Genomic DNA, 20,056 nt, shown 5'->3' with positions numbered 1-20,056 from the left:
GGCCCAACAATCTTCAGTTGCTTCATCAATAACCTTCCCTTCATCATTAGGTCAGAAATGGGGATGTTCACTGATGATTGCATAATTTTCAGTGCTATTCTGCAGCAAGTAATTTACCACATCACTCTGCAATGCCTGTGAAACATCTGCAAGGTACAAGTTAGGAATTTGATGGAAACCCTCCACTTGCTAAGAGGAGCTCCAACAACACTTAAGAAGCTTGACACCATCCAGGACAAACAACCTGTTTAATTGGCAACACATGCATCAAATTCAACATTCACAAACTCTACCATCGATAAAATGGCAGCAATGTACCATTTACAAAATGCTCTGCATTAACTCACCAGTACTCCTTTGATAGCACCTTCCAAACCAACGACATCTACCACCTAATAGGACAAGGGCAGTTAATGCATTAGAACACCACCACACTCAAGTTACCTTCGAAACCTCTCACCAACTTGACTTGGAACTATTTTGCATTTCTTCACTGTTACTGGGTCAAAATTCTAGAACTCCATTCCAAACAGCACTCTGGGAATGCTTATACCCCAAAGTCTGCAGTAGTTTAAGAAGGCAGCTCTTCATCTGCTTCTTCAGGGCAATAAGCAGTAAATGCTGGTCCAGCTAGTGACAGCTACGTCACATGAATGAAAAATAATGCGTAAAAATTTGAACTCAAGAATGAGAAACAAATCAAAATTTGTTGGCAACAATAAATTGGGGATGATTAATGTGGAGAAGTATGACAAAATAGAAATAAATGAACTGGTAGAATGACGATGTGACTGACAAATCAACTTCAAGATGTATAAATGTGAAGGTAAACGGAATATAATCTTGGAAAATGTGAGATGATATAGTTTGGCAGGAACAGTAGAAAAGCTGAATATTGTTTAAATGTAGAATCAATAAGGAGTCAAGGATAATGGGAAAATGCAGGAAATGGAGTTGAGGATTAAAAAATCAGCCACAATCACTTTGAATGGAACAGCAGACTTGATGGGCTGAATAACTTGTTTCTCCTCTTACATCTAAGAGTTTTATAGTGTGAAATGACATATTTTGATTAGAAAAGTAAGGACATCTCTCAATATTTGGAAAATAATTGTCTAACTGGGTAGAGAAGAAGGATCTGGGGGTTAGAAATGCAGAAAATATTTAAAATATTGGCACAAGTTAAGTTTTATAAACAGAAACAAGTACTTTCATTCATTTCCAGAGAGATTTATTTGAATAGCACAGAGTGTATTTTAATTTCAATATAAGAAGAAGGAAATGATGTAATGTCATCATTCAGAGGGTGATGAGTGTTTGAAATTTTCTAACCGGGGGCTATGGAAGCTCAATCACTGAGCAGGTTCAAGTCAGAAATTGACAATTTCTGAAGACTAATGATGTTAAGGGATATGGAGATAATATGGGGAAGGAGGACTCATGAGATGATCAGCCATGATCTAAAATGATGGGGCAGGTTCTCTTCGGTGAATGGCTTACTCTGTTCTGTTGTTGCTATGTTAAACATGCAATGAATCTCCTGAAATGGGAACTCTTGTTTTCTTTCTAGATGTTACCTGACTGATTGATTATTCCCATCACTTTTTGTTTTTACTTCAGATTTCCAGTATCTGCAGTAATTCACTTCTGTATTAAACCTTGCTTGGACACGTTCATGTTATGAAAGGAATATTGAGGCACAGAATGAAATGCAAAAACGATTAATATGATACCAGACAGAGAACACAATCATAAAAGACTGAATAGGTTGTGGATCTTTTTCTGTAGACAAGGAAGGATTGTGAGGTTACATGACTGAGATCTTTAGTATTATGAAAAGGTGTGATAGGGGAGATGGAGAGATTTTTCAACTTGGAGACCACAACTAGAAAGGTAAAATATAAGACAACCACTAATTAGTATGATTGAGAAGTGAAGTGAGATTTCTTTCCCCACAGAATTGAGAGAACTCATGATGGTTAAAGTTAATTTAATTTTATTCATTCACAGGATGTGGGCATTGCTGACTAGGCTTTAAGTTATTGGTTATCCCTAAATGCCCTCAAGAAGGTGGCAGTAAGGTGCCATCTTGAAATGCCGTAGTCCTGTGGTATTGGTACCCACAGCACAGTTACAAAGAGAGGTCCTAGGTTTCAAACCAGACAGTGAAGGACCAACAATATATTCCTGAGTTAGGAGTGTGAGGGGAACTTGCAGGCTGTGCTTTCCCCACTATTTGCTGTTCGAAGTGGTACAGGTCACAGATTTGGAAAGCGCTATTGAAGCAAGCTTGGTGAGTTGCTGGAGTGCATCTTACAGATGATACACACTGATGCCACAGTGCATTGGAGATAGAGGGAATGAACATGAATAGGAGTGAATGGTGTTGATACATCGAAGAGGAAGCGAGATAAATTTCATAAGGCAGAAACAAATGGAAGAATAAAGTGGTTATGAAGAAGGGTAAGGGAGCTCATGTGCAGTACAAAACTGCACACCCAGTTAGGCCAAATGGATTCTCTCTGGGTTATAAATATGATATAGCTATATAATGATCCCACCAACTCACAGAAGAACCTGTCTTTACAAGCAACCTCACAAGCACAATATCTGCTTAATAAGATCTTTGTTGTTTGTGGGAGCTAATTAACAGCAGCATTTCCTACAGTCCAGCAATGATTACAGTTGAATATTTAATTAGGTGTGAGACACATTAGACTGTCTTGAGGTTGCAGAAACCTCTACAGAAATGATTTTTTAAAATCTTCCAAATGGTGAAGATACTTTGATGGGATCTTCTTGAGTTTATTGACACATTCCAAATTACATGACATTGAGAGAGCAATAAAACATCAAACAGAATTAGCAACATGCACTGCACAGTAGGGAAACGTTTTTGGGCGTATAAGCTGTAGTTGATCTTCACTTTAGAATCTTGACTCAGTCGGCAAACTATAGAAAGAAGATAAGAAAATATTTCAAAACATCAAAACATTCTGGACTTTCATCCCTTCAATTTTCTTCTCTCTTGTTCTGAAGATATTGTTCCATTACCAGGATTATGCTTTGAATCTGCATAGCTTTGATATATAAAAAAACATAAGAATATAAAAGCAGGAGGAGGCCTTTCAGCCCTTCAAGCCTGCTCTGCCATTCAATTTGATCATGGCTGATGATCCAGCTCAGTACCCTGTTCTCGCTTTCTCCACATATCCTTTGATTCCTTTAGTCCTATAAATTATACCTACAGCTTTCTTGGTTGTCTTCAATGTTTTTGTGTTAACAGTTTCCTGCTGCAGAGAATACCACAGGCTCACTACTTACGGAGTGAAGAAATTTCTCATCTCTGTCCTAAAAGAGGTTCTACACTTTATGCAAAACTTTGAACACTAGTTCTTGACTCCCTGGTCATCAAGAACATTCTCCATGCATCTACCCTATTGCATGTTTGAATTTTATAGGTTTCTATAAGATCCCACACTCCTTCATCTAAAGTCCAGTGAATATAGTCCTAACCAATCTATTCTCTTTCTATACGTCTGTACCAGTATCCCAGGAATCAATCTAGTAAACCTTTGTTGCACTCCCTCAATACTCAAGACATCCTTTCTCGCATACAATATTTTAAGATTGGTCTTACCAAAGGCCCTCTACAGCTGCAGCAAGAAATTCTTGCTCCTGTATTCAAATCCTCTCTTATGGAGGCCAACATCTCATTTGCCTTCTTCACCACCTGTTGGGGCAGCACGGTGGCTCAGTGGTTAGCACTGTTGCCTCACAGCGCCAGGGACCAGGATTCAATTCCAGCCTCAGGCAACTGTCTGCGTGGAGTTTGCACATTCTCTCCATGTCTGCATGGGTTTCCTCCGACATTCCAAAGATGTGCAGGTTAGGTGAATTGGCCATGCTAAATTACCCATAATGTTACGTGTATTAGTCAGGGATAAATGTAGGGGAATGGGTCTGGATGGGTTACTCTTCAGAGGGTCGGTGTGGACTTGTTGGACCAAATGGCCTGTTTCTACACTCTAGGTAATCTAATCTAAAAAGGTCCTGCATGCTTACTTTCAGCCTGTGTACATGTTGAACTATCAAATGATGTACAAAGACACCGGGATTTTGTTCCATCTTCCCCTTTCCTAATTGATCCTAATTCAGGTAATAATCTGCCTGCCTGCCTGGTTTTGCTCTCAAAGTGGTTAAGCTCACATTTATCCACATTATACTGCATCGGCCATGTAGTTGTCTACTTAACTTGACCAAATCACATTGAAGCTTCTCGTCATTTCCTCACAGCATATCCTCTCACCCAATAATTTCCTCATCTAAATCATCAATATATATTGTGAATAGCTGAGGTTTAAGCACTGATCCTTGCAGTTCCACACTAGTCACTGCCTGTCACTCAGAAAAAACCCTTGAGAAAGTGAAGGTGAGCTGTCTTCCTGAACCGCTGCAGTTTGCGTGATGTAGGTACACCCATAGTGCTGATAGGTTCAGAGTTCCAGGGTATGTTGGATAAAGGGACTGTGTATAATGTATCCAAATTGCTGATGATACAATGCTAGTAGGAAGTGGTGAGAAGGATGCAAGAAGCTGTAGAGGTATGTAGACAGGTTGGGAGAAGAAACAAGAAGGTATCAGATATGGCAGGATGACGGGAAACATGGTTATTCTCCTCAACAGCACGGACAGAAAAACTGAATATTTTATAAATGGACATTTTTTTTTACATTTTGAAGTTCAGATGGATTTGATTGTCTTTGTATAAGAAACACAAGAAATTAACATGCAACTACAGCAAACAATTGGGAAAGTAAGTCGTACTTTAACTTTTAGTGGAATGTATTTGGAGTGTAAGAGCTAAGATCACTTTTGGCAATTATGTGGAGCTTTAATGAGCCCACACTTGATTAGTGTGTGTATAGTTTTGGTCTACATTCTTACGGAAAGATGTAATTGTCTTAGAGAGAGTGCAACAAAGGTTCACTGGTTGATTCCTGAGATACAAGGACTGTCCCGTGAGGAGAGATTGAATAAACAGATTCATAATCTCTGGAGTTGAAAAGAATGTGACATGGTCTGAAGGGACTTGACAGGGTCAAAGCTGAAAGGAGATTTCCCATGAATGGCGCGTCTACAGCTAGAGGACATGGATTCATGATGCGTGATCAATCATTTCAGATGAAGAAGATTGTGAATCCTTGAAGTATCTACACCAGAGAGCTGTGAGTGCTTAGACGTTGAATATTTTCAAGGCTATGAGAAGGAAATCAAGGGGTATTGAGATATAATGAAGGAAAGTATAGTTGAAATTGAGCATCAGCTGTGATTTTATTAAATGGCGAGTCAATTCGAGGGGCTGAATGGTGTACTTCTGCTCCTGTTTTTTTTCTGCTGTTATGTCCTAAAGTTACTGATATACCTTGTCAATATCTGATCTTTGGCAGGTACATACGACCAATACGATCCATTGGGAAATTAGTCTTTCTCTTGCGACCATCCACACCTTTCCTGCAGGGATCAAAAAGAATGAGTAGCTTGAGTTGCTGAACTGACCACATGATCTTTACAGCATCACTGCAGGGTCCAGACTTGGGAAACCATTCCCAGTTAATTCAGGCCAACTGTCCTGTGTCACCCACTGTTCTCACACAATCTGGAACAGTGGGTCATTCCTTGTCCCCTTGCATTCCGTGACAGTGGGTCATTCACTGTCCCCACACGCTCCGTGACAGTGGGTCACACACTGTCCCCTTACACTACGCGACAATGGGTCATTCACTGTCCCCTCACTTTCCGTGACAGTGGGACATTCACTGTCCCTTCACATTCCGTGACAGTGGGACACTCCCTATCCCCTCACACTCAGTGACAGTGGGTCACTCCCTGTCCTCTCACACTCTGTGACAGTGGGTCACTCCCTGTCTTCTCACACTCCACGACAGTGGGTCACTCCCTGTTCCCTCACACTCCACGACAGTGGGTCACTCCCTGTCCCCTCACACTCCGTGACAGTGGATCACTCCCTGTCCCCTCACACTCCGTGACAGTGGGTCACTCCCGTCCCCTCAAACTCTGTGACAGTGGGTCATTCACTGTCCCCTCACGCTCCGTGACAGTGGGTCATTCACTGTCCCCTCACGCTCCGTGACAGTGGTCATTCACTGTCCCCTCACACTCCGTGAAAGTGGGTCACTCGATGTTCTTTCACTCCTGGGACAGTGTATCACACATTGTCCTTTTATACTCTGGGATATAAGGTCACACACTGGCCATTTTCGTTGTAATTAGTGGGCCACAAAACACCCTCTCACACTCTCAGACTGTGTGTCTGTGATTATCTTTTCACACTCTGGAACAGTGTGTCACATACTCTTTCCGCAATGTTTCCAGACCTGGTGAGTCTCCCCATCACTTCTCTTTTTATTTCAGATCTCCAGCATTGACAGTATTTTGTTTTTACTGCACTATAGGCCCAATTAATAACCCGGTGTAATTCTTAGCCCAGTCTGGGTTATTTAGTAAATGCTGTCCAACACAAGAATCACATCCAAAGCTGGATACTGAGTTCTGAGTTTTGCAAACATTCAGTTTGTCATAGTTCACAAAGGATCATAAGCATTTCCCTCCATTGAGGAGAGACAATTGGTCATGTGTACTTTGATGGGCAGTACTCCACAACTGGGTGGGCAAGGTATGGAGACAGAGCTTCTTTTAATTACCATGTCCAGTACAGGATTTGAACAAGGATTGTTCATCTCATGCTGTATCACTCTCTAGTCATGTTGCTAACTGATGTCCCACCTTCAGAGACATGTGTGAATCTAGTACTTTCTGTCCCTACATTCCTCTACGTTGTATAATTTAGTACATTTAATACCTGAACAACCTTTGTACATTCTTTCTGCAAAACTAAATCATTTCATATTCATAATGAACTCTGAGGGGTTGATGGGAAAGACATCTTGAAGAGTGTGTGTAAAACACTCACTTCTGTTTTGACTTGATGCTTTTGGGTTTGACAGTGCCCCGTTTTGAACGGAAACTTGACTGAGACACACTCCTCTTCCTTTTCTTTGCAGCCACATCAATTTGAGAACTAGTGAGATGATTGAGGACAGGAAGCCAATTTGGTGGATTCAAATCTTTCTGCTGCATGGATGCTGAAGCCAGAACTCCTTTGCTCCAAGGTGAGAGTTCTGAGGACTGAGAAAAAGGTTAAAAAAAGTCACACCTTCTAAAACAGGTACTCAAACAAGAGTCAGAATCTTTCAATTGTACTTTTTCTGCAGAAATACCCAAAGATATTTTTCAGATTTGCAAAAAAAGTAAACTTTGAAAATAAAACAAAACTGAATATGTTTCACTGCAAAAAGCTATGAATATGTTTTGAGTATAAAGTATTAATTTACAAGAGCAGAAATTTCTGAACGCTTCCCCCCTTCTGCACATTCTCTAGTTTATTACACCTGAAAACAAAATTTCTACCTGAAAGACGATGATAGCTGTGGCTCCATGTGTCAAACTCTCACATCTGATTCAGGAAGGTGTGGGTTCAAATCTCATTCTGGATGCTAAAGTACAAAATTCAGGCTGGCATTGTCAGCGCAGTACTGAGGGACTGCCGCACTCTTGGAGGAGCCATCTTTCAGCTGAGATATTAAACTTAAGCCCTATCTGCTGTCTCAGGGCTGTGTTGAATATTTTGTGACACTGTTTCAAAAGAAAAGCAGGGAGGTATCCCTGGTGTCTTCATTTAAATTTGTAGCTTAAACATCTGGTCAATAATATTTTACAGTGGGGTTCTGTGTGAAATTTGGCAGTTACATTTCTAAAGTGATTACACTCCAATACCTCTTTGGCTGCCAAGTGCATGGATGCTGAAGCATCCATTGACATTGTCACAGGTCCTACTGAAATGAAAGTCTCTCTTTGTACTTACACATGCACCATTTCCTTTCCTGTACTTTCCCCATGTATTTTCTGTAATTGCAAATCTGGGTACTGACTGCCAACAGCCCCTGACAGCAAGGGTATCAGCACAAACCAATCCTATTGTCACTTGGCACAACTCAGAGGTTTACCCAAAACTATCCTTTTCTCATTCTCCCATTCACTCTCTCTCAGTTAATTTCCCTATTTCCCCTCCCCTAATCATTCTACATCTCATACCACCCCCAGTCTCCCTTTGCCCCCGTTATTCTCTCGCAGTCACTCACCCCAGTCACAATCTCCCCCAGTCATACTGTCCCTATTAGTCTCCTTCGGTCACTCATAACTCCTCCCTGTCGCGCTCCCTTTTACACACTCCGCTATGCTCTCATATTTCCTAATAATGTTCAGCCAATTAATCTGTCACACAATCTCCATTTCCTTCTATACCCCGGATTTCCTCCCTCTGCATTTTCCACTCTCCCTCTCTCACACCAAGTGTCTCTCACCAGTGTGTGTATATCTAGCTCTCTTTCTTAGCCTCTTCTCCTCACCTCCAAGCTCCATACTTCCTCACTCATTCTCGCACTCATTCTCCTTACCCTTGCAGGCACCTCTTTCCCGGGTGCTGTGCCCTCGATCCAGCCCGGGAAACTCAGCAACAAGAGCAGGTGAAGGTGAAGGAAATTCTCTCCGGAGCCGAGCATCTGGCGAGACATTGATCGCAGTGAGTAACAGCTGAGCCGAGAGGGCAGTGCCTTCTCACCTCTGCTAGTGGTCCTGGAACATTGCAACAACATTGGATAAAACTGCGAAATATTCACTCCAACCGCAACCAGTGGAAACGGAATTACAGAGAGAAATTATACATGAACCCCTCCCACCGTTCTGAATTTCCAGGCTTTCGGGACGATATTTGATTAATTCAGGCAAAGACCAAACCACAAGCAGGAATAATAATCAAAGGCATCCTTTTTAAAAAAAATATCAAAACTTTTAAGTAATCACCAACTGTGCAGAAAACCAAAAATGCATTCTAAAAATTGGAATACATAGCTCGATTATAATACATTAATTACCAATATTTAATTCGATTTCCAAGATTATGAGTTTTGCTAAGATTTTTTGCAACAATTCAGAAGTATTTTTCTTTAAATTACATGCGATTTAAATTTTGATGCGATGAACAATTTTTAAAGTGCAGGTTAGCCTTCTTCCCCCGGTCTCACCTTAATCCCCTCGTCCTAGCGGCTGCTGTGCGGGATCCCAGACTTCTCATTGACCGCCTTCGCTCCCACCTTATTTATAATCAGCCGCCAATCTCCGAGCTACGGGCTGTCGTGGCGTCACTTGCTCCTCACTGTCTGACCCACACGTTTTTTTGGCAGGTCATGCCTGCCTCTCGGGCCGCTTCCCTTTCAATGTTTGTCTGCGGTTTCAGAGGAAATCGGAGCGAATCCCAAACTCTCAACCTGCCTCAACGCGCGGAAACAGTCCAACACCCTCTCCCAGCTGTGGGTAACAATCCTATTCAGCAGAACACCATTTCAACTGTGTACATTAGATCTATTCTGGGATGCAACATGCCAGACCAATACCAATTTTTTCCACCTCCTGCTGTTCACTTTCTAGGAATATAAGTTTTTAAAAAAAAAACAAAAATTCTTCCATGGGATGTGGTTGTTGCTTGTCCCGAGCTGCCTTCTTGAACCACTGGAATCCATTCACTGTGGGTAGACCCACAGTGCTCCAAAGGAGTTTAGATTAGATTACCTACAGAGTGGAGACAGGCCCTTCAGCCCAACAAGCCCACACCGACCCTCCGAAGAGAAACCCACCCCCTATATCTACCCCTGACTAATCCACCTAACACTACGGGCAATTTAACATGGCCAATTCACCTGACCTGCACATCTTTTTGGAGCGCCCGGAGGAAACCCATGCAGACACGAGGAGAATGTGCAAACTCCTCACAGACAGTTGGCCGAGGCTGGAATTGAACCCGGGTCCCTGTGAGACAGCAGTGCTAGCCACCGTTCCGCCCAGTTCCAGGATTTTGACCCAGAGATACAGTGGGAAAGCTGATGTAGTTGCAAATGGTGGAGAGATGCTTGGAGGTGAACATACAAATGGCATTGTTGAAATGGATTTCTTTCCTTGTCCTTCTAAAATAGCGGGTTTGGAAGATGCTAGGCAAAAGTAAGGACTGCAGATGCTGGAAACCAGAGTTTAGATCAGAGTGGTGCTGGAAAAGCACAGCAGGTCAGGCATCATCCGAGGAGCAGGAAAATTGACATTTCGGGCAAAAGCCCTTCATCAGGAATAGAAGCAGGGAGCCTCCAGGGTGGAGAGATAAATGGGGGTGTGAGGGTGGGGCTGGGGAGAGGATGGAAGATGCTGGGGCTGGGGAGAGGATGGAAGATGCTGGGACTGGAAGATGCTGTCAACAGAATCTTGTTGAATTTCTGCAGTGTCTTGTAGATTGTGCCACTGAGCATCAACGATGGAGTAAGTGAATATTGCGAATGTGGTACCAATCAAGTGGCTGCTTTGTCGTGGATGACCTGATGCTTTCTGAGTGTAGTTGGAGCTGCGCTCATCCAAGCATGTTGGGAGGTAGATGGTGGACATGCTTTAGGGAGTCAGAAAGTAAGTTATTAGCTGCAGGCTTCCTAGCCTCTGAACTGCTCTTGAAAACACAGTACTTACATGGTTAGTAGAGTTCCATTTCTGGTCAATGGTAATATCCAGGATATTGATCGTGGGATGCTCAGCAACAGTAATGCCATTAAATGTCAAAGAGTGGTGGTTAAGTTGTCGATGTGCAATTCAGTTTTTGGTGAATGGCCATTCCTCTTGTTGTGTCATTAATTCCAAATGTGGCTGTTCTCCACATGATCTCCATTAACACACTTTTGCCTCTAGTCACCCCCATCCTTACATTGTCCCCACCAAAGTTCTTCAATAATAATCCAGAAAATGCTGAAAATCTTCAGCAGGTTGAACAGTATCTGTGATGAGGGAAACAGGCTTACCATTCAGGTCAACAATATCTTTCCCACTTTTGGAGAAATCTTTGAATTTTAGCTTAAATCTTCCCAGTAACCTCCCAGTAAACAGAGCTCTTCAGAGGAGAAATTTTTAAACATCTACTAATCTTTGCATGAGGAAATACTTCACAACTTTATCCTGAATGGCCAAACTCTCTTTTTAAGGTTATGCTCTCTTATTCTGGACTCCACCAGTCGAACTAATTTGACAGTTGATCAAAACCTGATTAAAGACATTAATTTTAAGTGGTCTCTTAAAGATAGAGAGGAAGGTAGAGAATCTGAGTGCTGAGGGATGGAACTGCGGAACTTCCTCTATGGCAACTGAAGTAAGCTGCTCATGGTGCAGTAACTAAAACTGGAAATGTTCAAGAGCACAGACACCTCAAAGGATCATAGTTCTGGATGAAATGATAGAGATAGGAAGGGGCATGGAGGGATTTAAATCAGGGATGAGAACTTCAAACTGGAAGCCAACGTAAATCAGTGAGTGTGGGGTAACTTGGACAGGACTTGCTGGGAGTACATGTGGAGGTCGAGTATTTTGGATGACCTCAAGTTTACCCTCAAGGATAGAATGAAAGATGATAAAACAGAGTCAATATTTTAAGTCCTGTCACCTTTCTTCAGGTTTTGAAACTTGAAACATTAGTACTGTTTTCTGTCCACAAATACTGCCAGATCCGCTGGGTTTCTCCGTAATTTCTGCTTTTGTTTGCTTTCGACCTCAAGTTCTTTGTTTAATATTAACATGGAAGAGGCTAGTCAGAGCTCTGCAGGCATGGTTGTCAATAGTTTACTTTGAGTGACAATGGAAATCTTGATGCTATGTATAACTGTGTCAGACAGCATCTGAACTCCCACAACCAAAACTGCTCTTTTGAGATTGATAGATAGGGAAATACTCACTGATAAGGACAAGCAAGTACGGAAACAGTGGCGTACTGCTAACATCTGGACATGTAATCCAGAGTCCCAGGTTAATGTTCAGGGTATCTGGGTTTGAATCCCATCACGGCAGATAAAGAAATTTGAATTTCAATAAAAATAAATGAGAAATTAAAAGCTAACCCAGTGATGACTATTGTTGGTTGTTGTTAAAGCCCATCTGGTTCACTAATATCGTCGAGGGAAGGAAATCTGCTATCCTTAGCTGATCTGGCAAACATGTGACTTCAGAACCAAAGCAATGTGGTTAATACTCAGCCACCCTCCGAAATGGTCTGGGGAGCCAAATAATTCAACAATTTAACTATGCATAGGCACAAATAGATTAGATTAATTACAATGTGGAAACAGGCCCCTTGGCCCAACAAGTCCACACCGACCCTCCGAAGAGCAACCCACCCAGACCCATTTCCCCTACACCTAACACTACGGGCAATTTAGCATGGCCAATTCACCTGCACATTTTTGGACTGTGGGAGGAAACCGGAGCACCCGGAGGAAACCAGCACAGACACGGGGAGAATGTGCAAACTCCACACAGACAGTTGCCTGAGGCAGGAATTGAACCCGGGTCTCTGGCGCTGTGAGGCAGCAGTGCTAACCATTGTGCCACCGTGCCGCTCACAATAATGCATCGCCCAACGTGGGGCTCGAATCTACGACCCTGAGATTAAGAGTCGCATGGTCTACCGACTGAGCTAGCCGGGCTTCCAATGGTGGTCTTGCCAAAGATATTTATGGATAGCATTACTCTGAATTACATATGCATGAGATGATATCTCTTCACAAACAAAAACAGAAGTTGCTGGAAAAGCTCAGCAGATCTAGTAGCATCTGTGAAGAGAAATCAGAGTTAACGTTTTGGGTCCAGTGAAGGGCCTGAGGAAGGGTCACCATCCCGAAACATTAACTCTGATTTTTCTTCACAGATACTGCCAGACTGCCGAGCTTTTCCAGCAACTTCTGTTTTTGTTTCTGATTTACAGCATCCACAGTTCTTTCAGTTTTAGATGCTATCTCTTGTCTGAGCTTAATCACCTTTTACAATTATCAGTCACTGATGGAGAAGTTTCATTATTTGGACCTGAAGACTCATTAGCAGCAGGAAAAGCATCTGAAAATGACAGAAAATCAGCCCTTTCATTTGTTGCAATATCTTCAATTATCTTTGTATCTTTGTTCTTCTATAATGTGATGCTTTTTGCCAGGCCTCTAACACTCCTCCTCTGCCCAAGAAGCTACATTTCAAACCATATTCTTTCTGCAAACACCATCACATTATGCATTTCACTCCTTAGCATCAGTGGGAAGACCTATGCCACTGTCATTCCAATGATGCTCCACTGACGAGCCAACAGAATAAATCTGCAGATACAATTCAGCTTCAGAGCACAGTGTCCCACAGTAGATATGATCTTCTCCAAAGTTATTTTGAGAATCCAAAACACTGGGACACAGTCTTAGGATTGTGGGCCAATCATTTAGGATTGAGATGAGGAGACAGTACTTCTTTCAAAGGGTTGTGAATCTTTGGAATTCTCTACCCAAGGTGGTGGTGAATGCTAAATATATATAAGACTGGGACAGACAAATTTTTAGTCTCTCAGGGGATCAAGGTATTTACAGAGCAGGCGGGATGTTGGAGTTGAAGCCATGATCATATGAAATAGAGGAGCTGCTCAATGAACCAAATGGTCTACCCCTGTTCCTACTTTTGTATTCTTCAAGAGAAATACAAAGAACAGCTCCATATACTTCTGGGTTCCCTCCCACTCCCCAGTCCTGATGAAGGGTTTCGGCCTGAAACATTGACTTTTCTGCTCCTAGGATGGTTTCTGCAATCACAATAACCCCCTACCTGCATCCACCCATCAACATCCCACCTACCTCTCCCCCTGTCCCACCCCCTTCCTCTCTATACTTCTGGGCCCCTCATCCTCCCCAGACCTGATGAAGAGTTTCAGCGTGAAACACTAATCTTCCAGTTCCTTCCTTCACATGGATTGACTCTGGCTTCCAGTATTTGCATTCCTTACTATCTCAAAACACCACTCTCCCTTTTGTGAGTCTAACAAGAGCATCTAACACTGTAAGCAGGATGGGCCTTTACTAGATACCATTAAAAATCAACTGTCCTTCCAAGAAGCAGCTTCATACAGTTCATATGTAATAACATGCAGAGCACATTCAGATCTGTAGCTCCATTTCTGACAGTTTTGAGGTCAGGGGTTGACCAGGGCTGCTTCTTACACCAACTTTGTGTGTAATCTTTTTTTCTGCTCTACTGACCTCTGCTTTTTCTGAAGACGCAGACAAAGTGTATCTCCATACTTGGTCTAATGGGAAACATTCAACCTCCCAAACCTGAAAACCAAGACAGATGTATAGCATGTTCTATCTGAGAACCTCTGTATGTTGATGCTGCTGCTGAGTTTCCCAGAAAAGAGGTCAGCTCTACAGGCTCATGGATAACCTGTCAAATTCCTGTACCATGTTCTCCCCGACAATCAGTGTCCAGAAAACTGTACTAATGATAGGTAGATTATGTCTCTATCTATCATCAGACTCAAAACACACCATTAAATGTAGTCAGTGCTGAAACTGTGTTTCTGGAAAAGCGCAGCAGGTCAGGCATCATCCAAGGAGCAGGAGAATCAACGTTTCGGAATGAAGAAGGGCCCTGAAGAAGGGCTCATGCCCGAAATGTCGATTCTCCTGCTTCTTGGATGCTGGCTGACCTGCTGCGCTTTTCCAGTAACACATTTTCAGCTCTGATCTCCAGCATCTGCAGTCCTCACTTTCTCCATTAAATGTAGTCAGCAAATTCTTATGCCTTGGGTCCATGGTGACAGACAACCTATATCTTGACGAAGAGCTCAGTACAGGTATCAGAAATTTAGTTCTCTAACAAACCAGGCATGGATGAACAACATGCTGACCCACAGATACAGGATGCTGATCTACAAGCTCCATATCCTCAACATCCGTTTGGCTAATAGGCAAGTCTTGACAACCTACACTTACCAAGAAAAATGGCTCAATAATTTCCATCTCTAATGTCCACACTGCATTTTTACATTGCATGGAAAGATGAAGTCACCATTAGAAAACCCCCTTCTTGGGCAAACATGTCAAGCATATTCAAGCTAACAAACCTGTTTCTGGTTTGGGCATGTGCTCAAGGGAATGCAAACTGGCTGCAGCATCAAGAATATGCTATGTGGGTGTAGGTGTGGAGCTGAAGCCAAAAGCAGCGGGGTGCCCAAAGTTCCAATTCAAGTTTGCTATTAAGAGACATGAAAGCTTCAACATCAATCACAATAAGTGGGAAACCCAAGTAACATCAGCTGTGGGCAGGAATTCACCACCACAACATGTGGATTCAGAAATTCCAAAGCTAGCTCTATAAACAAGGCATCAGCAGATGTCATTCTACACTACCGGCAAGGCAAGGGATAACATCTTGTGCGGAACATGGGGCAGACTTTGCTTTACTAGAATTAGCTTGTTCAGCCAAGAAATGAAATATAGCGGATAAGCTCAACTGGCCTCGCCAAGGCTGCAGTCCAATCATTGTTCCGTAGAACTTAAAAACCAAAAAGATGCAACTGCATTGCTGGGAGAATACTATAGGACCCCTAACAGCCCAAGAGAAACAGAAGAGCAGATATAAGAGCAGATTGTTATACAAAAGGGCAAGAATGACTGATACATTTCTAAACTGGGGAAAGGCTGATTTTAATAAGATGAGGTATGACTTGGCCAGAGTGGACGGGAAGCAGATACTTTCAAGTATATCTGTCTCAAAAGTGTCAGTGGCATTCAAAAAGGAAATATAGTGATTTCAGTGCCAACATGTACTAATAAAAAAGGACAAATGTGGCAAAGTCTTACCAGACCATAGGGCTGCCCTCTCATTATAAATATGAATTTTGCAGATGACAAATCTCATTACATATCTGAGGGTCATCAGGCTTCAGGTGAGGGAAGAGGTTGAGAAGGAGATAGCTCATAGTAATCATAGCTGGTGTGGGAACACATGCTGTTAGCACCACTCTGCATCGCAAGCTTGCCATTGAGCCAAATCAGCTACAACGGGTGGGACCATCAAAATCTATGAACCTTGGATTTTGAGGGATATGCAGCATTGGATAAGGAGGAAAAATGGAGGCTTGTGGCAGATAATGAGGGCTCAAAACAGTCAAACACTTGGAGAGATATAGCATGTGCAAGAAGTAACTGAGACAAGGAGATTAGGAGAGCTAAAAGGGGACACAAAAGGATACTGGCAGGTAAAATAAAGAAAAATCCTTTACAGTACATCAAGGGTAAAGGATAAGGAGGGAAAGAGTAGGGCTGATTAGGAGCCATAACAGTAATTTGTGTGTGGAGCCAGAGGATGTAGATAGGGTTCTCAATGAATTCTTTATGTCAGTGTTTGGAAATTAAGGAGGAGGTTTGCGATGCAACTAACAAAATTAGCATAGACAGAGAAGAAATTCTGAGTACTCCAGCAGGCTTGAAAGTAGATAAATATCGTGAGGGTGGATTCGAGGTTGTTGAGTAAGGCAAGGGAGGAAATAGAAGGGCACTTGCAAAAATTATCAATTTCTCTCTGCCCATGGGAGTGATGTCAAATGGCTGGAGATCAGCCAATGTAGTACCATTATTCAAGAAGGGAAAAGGACAAACCAGGAAACTTCAGGCCAGTCATTCTAACCTTGGAGGCAGGGAAATTATTGGAAGCAATTCTCAGAGACAGAATTAATCTGCTTTTGGCGAGGCAGGGATTAATCAAGAACAGTCAGCACAGTTTTGTTAAGGGGAGGTCAATTTTTTGAAGAGGTGATCAGGGGTGTCGATGAGGGCAATGCTTTTGATGTAGTCTACTTAGATCTCAGCAAGGCTTTTGATAAGGTGCTGTATGGGAGACATAGCAAAGGTAGGAGCCCATGGGAACCAAAGAAATTTAGCAATTTAGTTGACCCACAATTGGCTGGTTGGAAGGAAGCAGAGTTTGAGAGTTGTTTTCCTCACTGGAAGTGTGCATCTAGTGGGGCCCCATAGGAGTCAGTGTCAGGGCCCTAGCTGTTTGTGATTTTACATCAAGGATTTAGATTTGAATGTAGGAAGGTTGATCAATTAGTTGCAGATGATAAAACAATTGGAATGATAAATTGTGAGGAGAATGGCCTTAGATTTCAGTAGGATATAGGTGAGCTGGTCAGATGGGCTGATCTGTGGCAAATGGACCAATCTGGATAAATGTGAGCTCATCCACTTGGGGCAGGACAAACATGGTAAGGGATACATGGTGAATGGTAGGATGACAGGAAGCACCAATTATCAGAGGGACATTGGTGTGCATGTACACCAATCCCTTGAGGCATCAAGACAGGTAGAACAAAGAACATTACAGCACAGGAACAGGCCCTTCAGCCCTCCAAGCCTGCGCTGATCCATATCCTCTATCTAAACCTGCCGCCTATTTTCTAAGGATCTGTATACCTTTGCTCCCTGCCCATTCATGTATTTGTCTTTAACAATGCTATCGTGCTCGCCCCTACCACCTGCACTGGCAATGCATTCCAGGCACCCACTATCATCTGCGTGAAGAACTTTCCACGCATATCTCCCCCAAATTTTTCCCCTCTCACTTTGAATTTGTGGCACCCAGTAATCGAGTCTTCCAGTCTGGGAAAAAGTTCCTTGCAATCCACCCTGTCTAAACCTCTCATGATTTTGTAGGCCTCAATCAGGTCCCCCCACAACCTCCTTCTTTCCAATGAAAATAATCATAATCTACTCAACCTCTCCTCATAGCTAGCACCCTTTATACCAGGCAACATCCTGGTGAACCTCCTCTGCACCCACTCCAAAGCCTTTTGGTAGTGTGGTGACCAGAATTGTATGCAGTATTCCAAATGTGGCTGAACCAAAGTCTTATACAACCGTAACATGACCTGCCAACTTTTGTATTTAATACCCCATTCGATGAAGGAAAGCATGCTATATGCTTCCCTTAGTTAAAGTAGTTATGAAAGGATCTGGTATACTTGTTTTTATTAGCTGAGTTTAAGAGAAGGGAGGTTATACTGGAATTGTATAAAACATTGGTCAGATCACAACTTGAGTATTGTATTCAGTTCTGGAATCAACCTTACAGGAACGTTGTGATATTGCTGGAGAGGGTGAAGAGGAGATTAATCAAATGTTGCCTAGACTGGAGAGTTTCAGTTGTAAAGAGAGATTAGACATACTGGAGTTATTTTCCTTAGGGCAGAAGAGATTGAAATGGGACATGATTGACATGAATAAAATTAAGAGGTGCACAGACAGTGTGGACAGGAAGAAACCTTTCCCCTTGGTATAGGGATCAATGACTAGGAGTCATAGCTTTAGGTAAAGGTAAGAAGGTTTACATGAGATGTGAGGAAAATCTCTCTCCCCAGAGGATGGTGAGAATCTGGAATTTATTACAAGTGAGAGTGGTAAAAGCAGAAACCCTCAGAATATTTAATAAATAGTTAGATGTGCAATTACAGTGCCAAATCATACAAAGCTATGGGTTAAGTGCTAGAAAATGGATTTAGAATAGTTAGTTGGTTATCTTTAACCAGTATGGAGGTGATGGGCTGTAGGGTCTTTCTCTATGCTGTTGATCTTTACGACTTCTCTATAACTCTATCTCTTGAAAATGGAAGGATGCCATTCAGAGGTAAGGCAAGAGAGGGTTTCAACAACAAATGCACTGAGACGGGAGTGGAGTCAGATGATAAAAATAACTGATACTAATGATGCTGCACATATGTGATCAGAAACTCATCTCACATGAAGGCTAGATGTGAACAAGCATTTCCCAAGATGGCTGAGGGATTGAGAGCTGCCACAGTATCCAATAATATAATTTGTACTGCAATTTCTCCATGGTTTGTTCAATCCATCTGTCATCACCCCCTTTGTCAATTTCACACCTTATGTTCTGTTATCCAAGAACCACAATTATGATTTCAGCAGTGTTCTGCACTTACCTTTCCCATTGCGTCCTCCCAGCAAGAATGTAAAGCTCATGTTTCCTTTGCTACCCATTACTCAGTTCTTCTAACACCAAGGCTGCGGTTCCTCCTGCCAAATGCATGTAAAAATAAACCATGGTATAAATTTTGAGATGTGATCCCCCAAAAAAATCAGTGAAATAGATGCTCTGGACAATAACATGTTATTTGTGAGAATTTGCTGTGCACAAATTGGTGTGCTCTCATTTTAAAATATTAATCATATCTCAAAGTAAATATTTTCTTAGTTGGAAAAAGCTTTGGAAAACCCGAGGGTGTGTAAGATGCTGCAAATATTTAAGTATTTCTTCATTCTGCATATACTCTTCCAGGCAACACCTGAGTATTTGAGATTGTAGATCTTTCATTGCTCATGATTTGTTTACTTGGATCCCTTTCTTCAGTCTGGCGCTTCCATCTTACATTATCTGACAAACTCCATCTTAATAAGGACTACTTATAGAGTCATAGAGATGTACAGCATGGAAACAGACCCTTTGGTTCAACTCGTCCATGCCGACCAGATATCCCAACCCAATCTAGTCCCACCTACCAGCACCTGGCCCATATCCCTCCAAACCCTTCCTATTCATATACCCATCCAGATGCCTTTTAAATGTTGCAATTGTACTAGCCTCCAACACTTCCTCTGGCAGCCCATTCCATACACATACCACCCTCTGCGTGAAGAAGTTGCCTCTTAGGTCTCTTTCCCCTCTCATCCTAAACTAATGCCCTCTAGTTCTGGACTCTTGGACCCCAGGAAAAAGACCTTGTCTATTTATCCTAACCATGCCCCTCATAATTTTATAAACCTCTATAAGGTCACCCCTCAGCCCCCAACACTCCAGGGAAAACAGTCCCAGCCTATTCAACTTCCCCCTATAGTTCAAATCCTCCAACTCTGGCAACATCTCTGTAAATCTTTTCTGAACCCTCTCAAGTTTCACAACATCCTTTTGAAAGTAAGGAGACCAGAATTGCACACAATATTCCAAAAGTGGCCTACTTCCTGAGGGTGTTGCTCACTCCATCCCAAAGTGAGTACTTGGGATGTAATAATTTGCA

The 20,056-nt window shown here is 42.3% G+C and overlaps 1 protein-coding gene across 17 annotated transcripts in view; it reads right to left on the bottom strand.

Moving 5' to 3' along the window:
* Window positions 1-231: 231 nt before the first annotated feature.
* The window catches only part of LOC148148281 (uncharacterized), a 77,598-nt gene continuing 57,773 nt past the window's right edge, over window positions 232-20,056 (bottom strand). For 5 of the 17 annotated variants that reach the window (XM_087993407.1, XM_087993405.1, XM_087993406.1 and 2 more), the window contains 4 exons: window positions 18,965-19,058; window positions 8,538-8,642; window positions 5,426-5,514; window positions 232-2,952 (listed from right to left, as the gene is read on the bottom strand). In XM_087993407.1, coding sequence (XP_087849533.1) covers window positions 2,941-2,952; window positions 5,426-5,514; window positions 8,538-8,642; window positions 18,965-19,022 — 264 coding nt within the window. In that variant the 5' untranslated portion in view covers window positions 19,023-19,058 and the 3' untranslated portion in view covers window positions 232-2,940. Of the gene's footprint in view, window positions 2,953-5,425; window positions 5,515-6,994; window positions 7,210-8,537; window positions 8,716-9,164; window positions 9,694-10,644; window positions 10,947-18,964; window positions 19,059-20,056 lie in introns of those variants that run through there. The other 12 variants (XM_087993393.1, XM_087993392.1, XM_087993394.1 and 9 more) reach the window with 7 other exon arrangements.

The sequence above is a fragment of the Chiloscyllium plagiosum genome, unplaced genomic scaffold (genome assembly GCF_037043375.1).
Source record: "Chiloscyllium plagiosum isolate Xiang-an unplaced genomic scaffold, Cpla_swu_hap1 HiC_scaffold_13, whole genome shotgun sequence".
NCBI classification, from domain to species: Eukaryota; Metazoa; Chordata; class Chondrichthyes; order Orectolobiformes; family Hemiscylliidae; genus Chiloscyllium; species Chiloscyllium plagiosum.
Note: the sequence above shows the minus strand (reverse complement) of the source record. Positions and strands in the feature narration are given on the sequence as shown.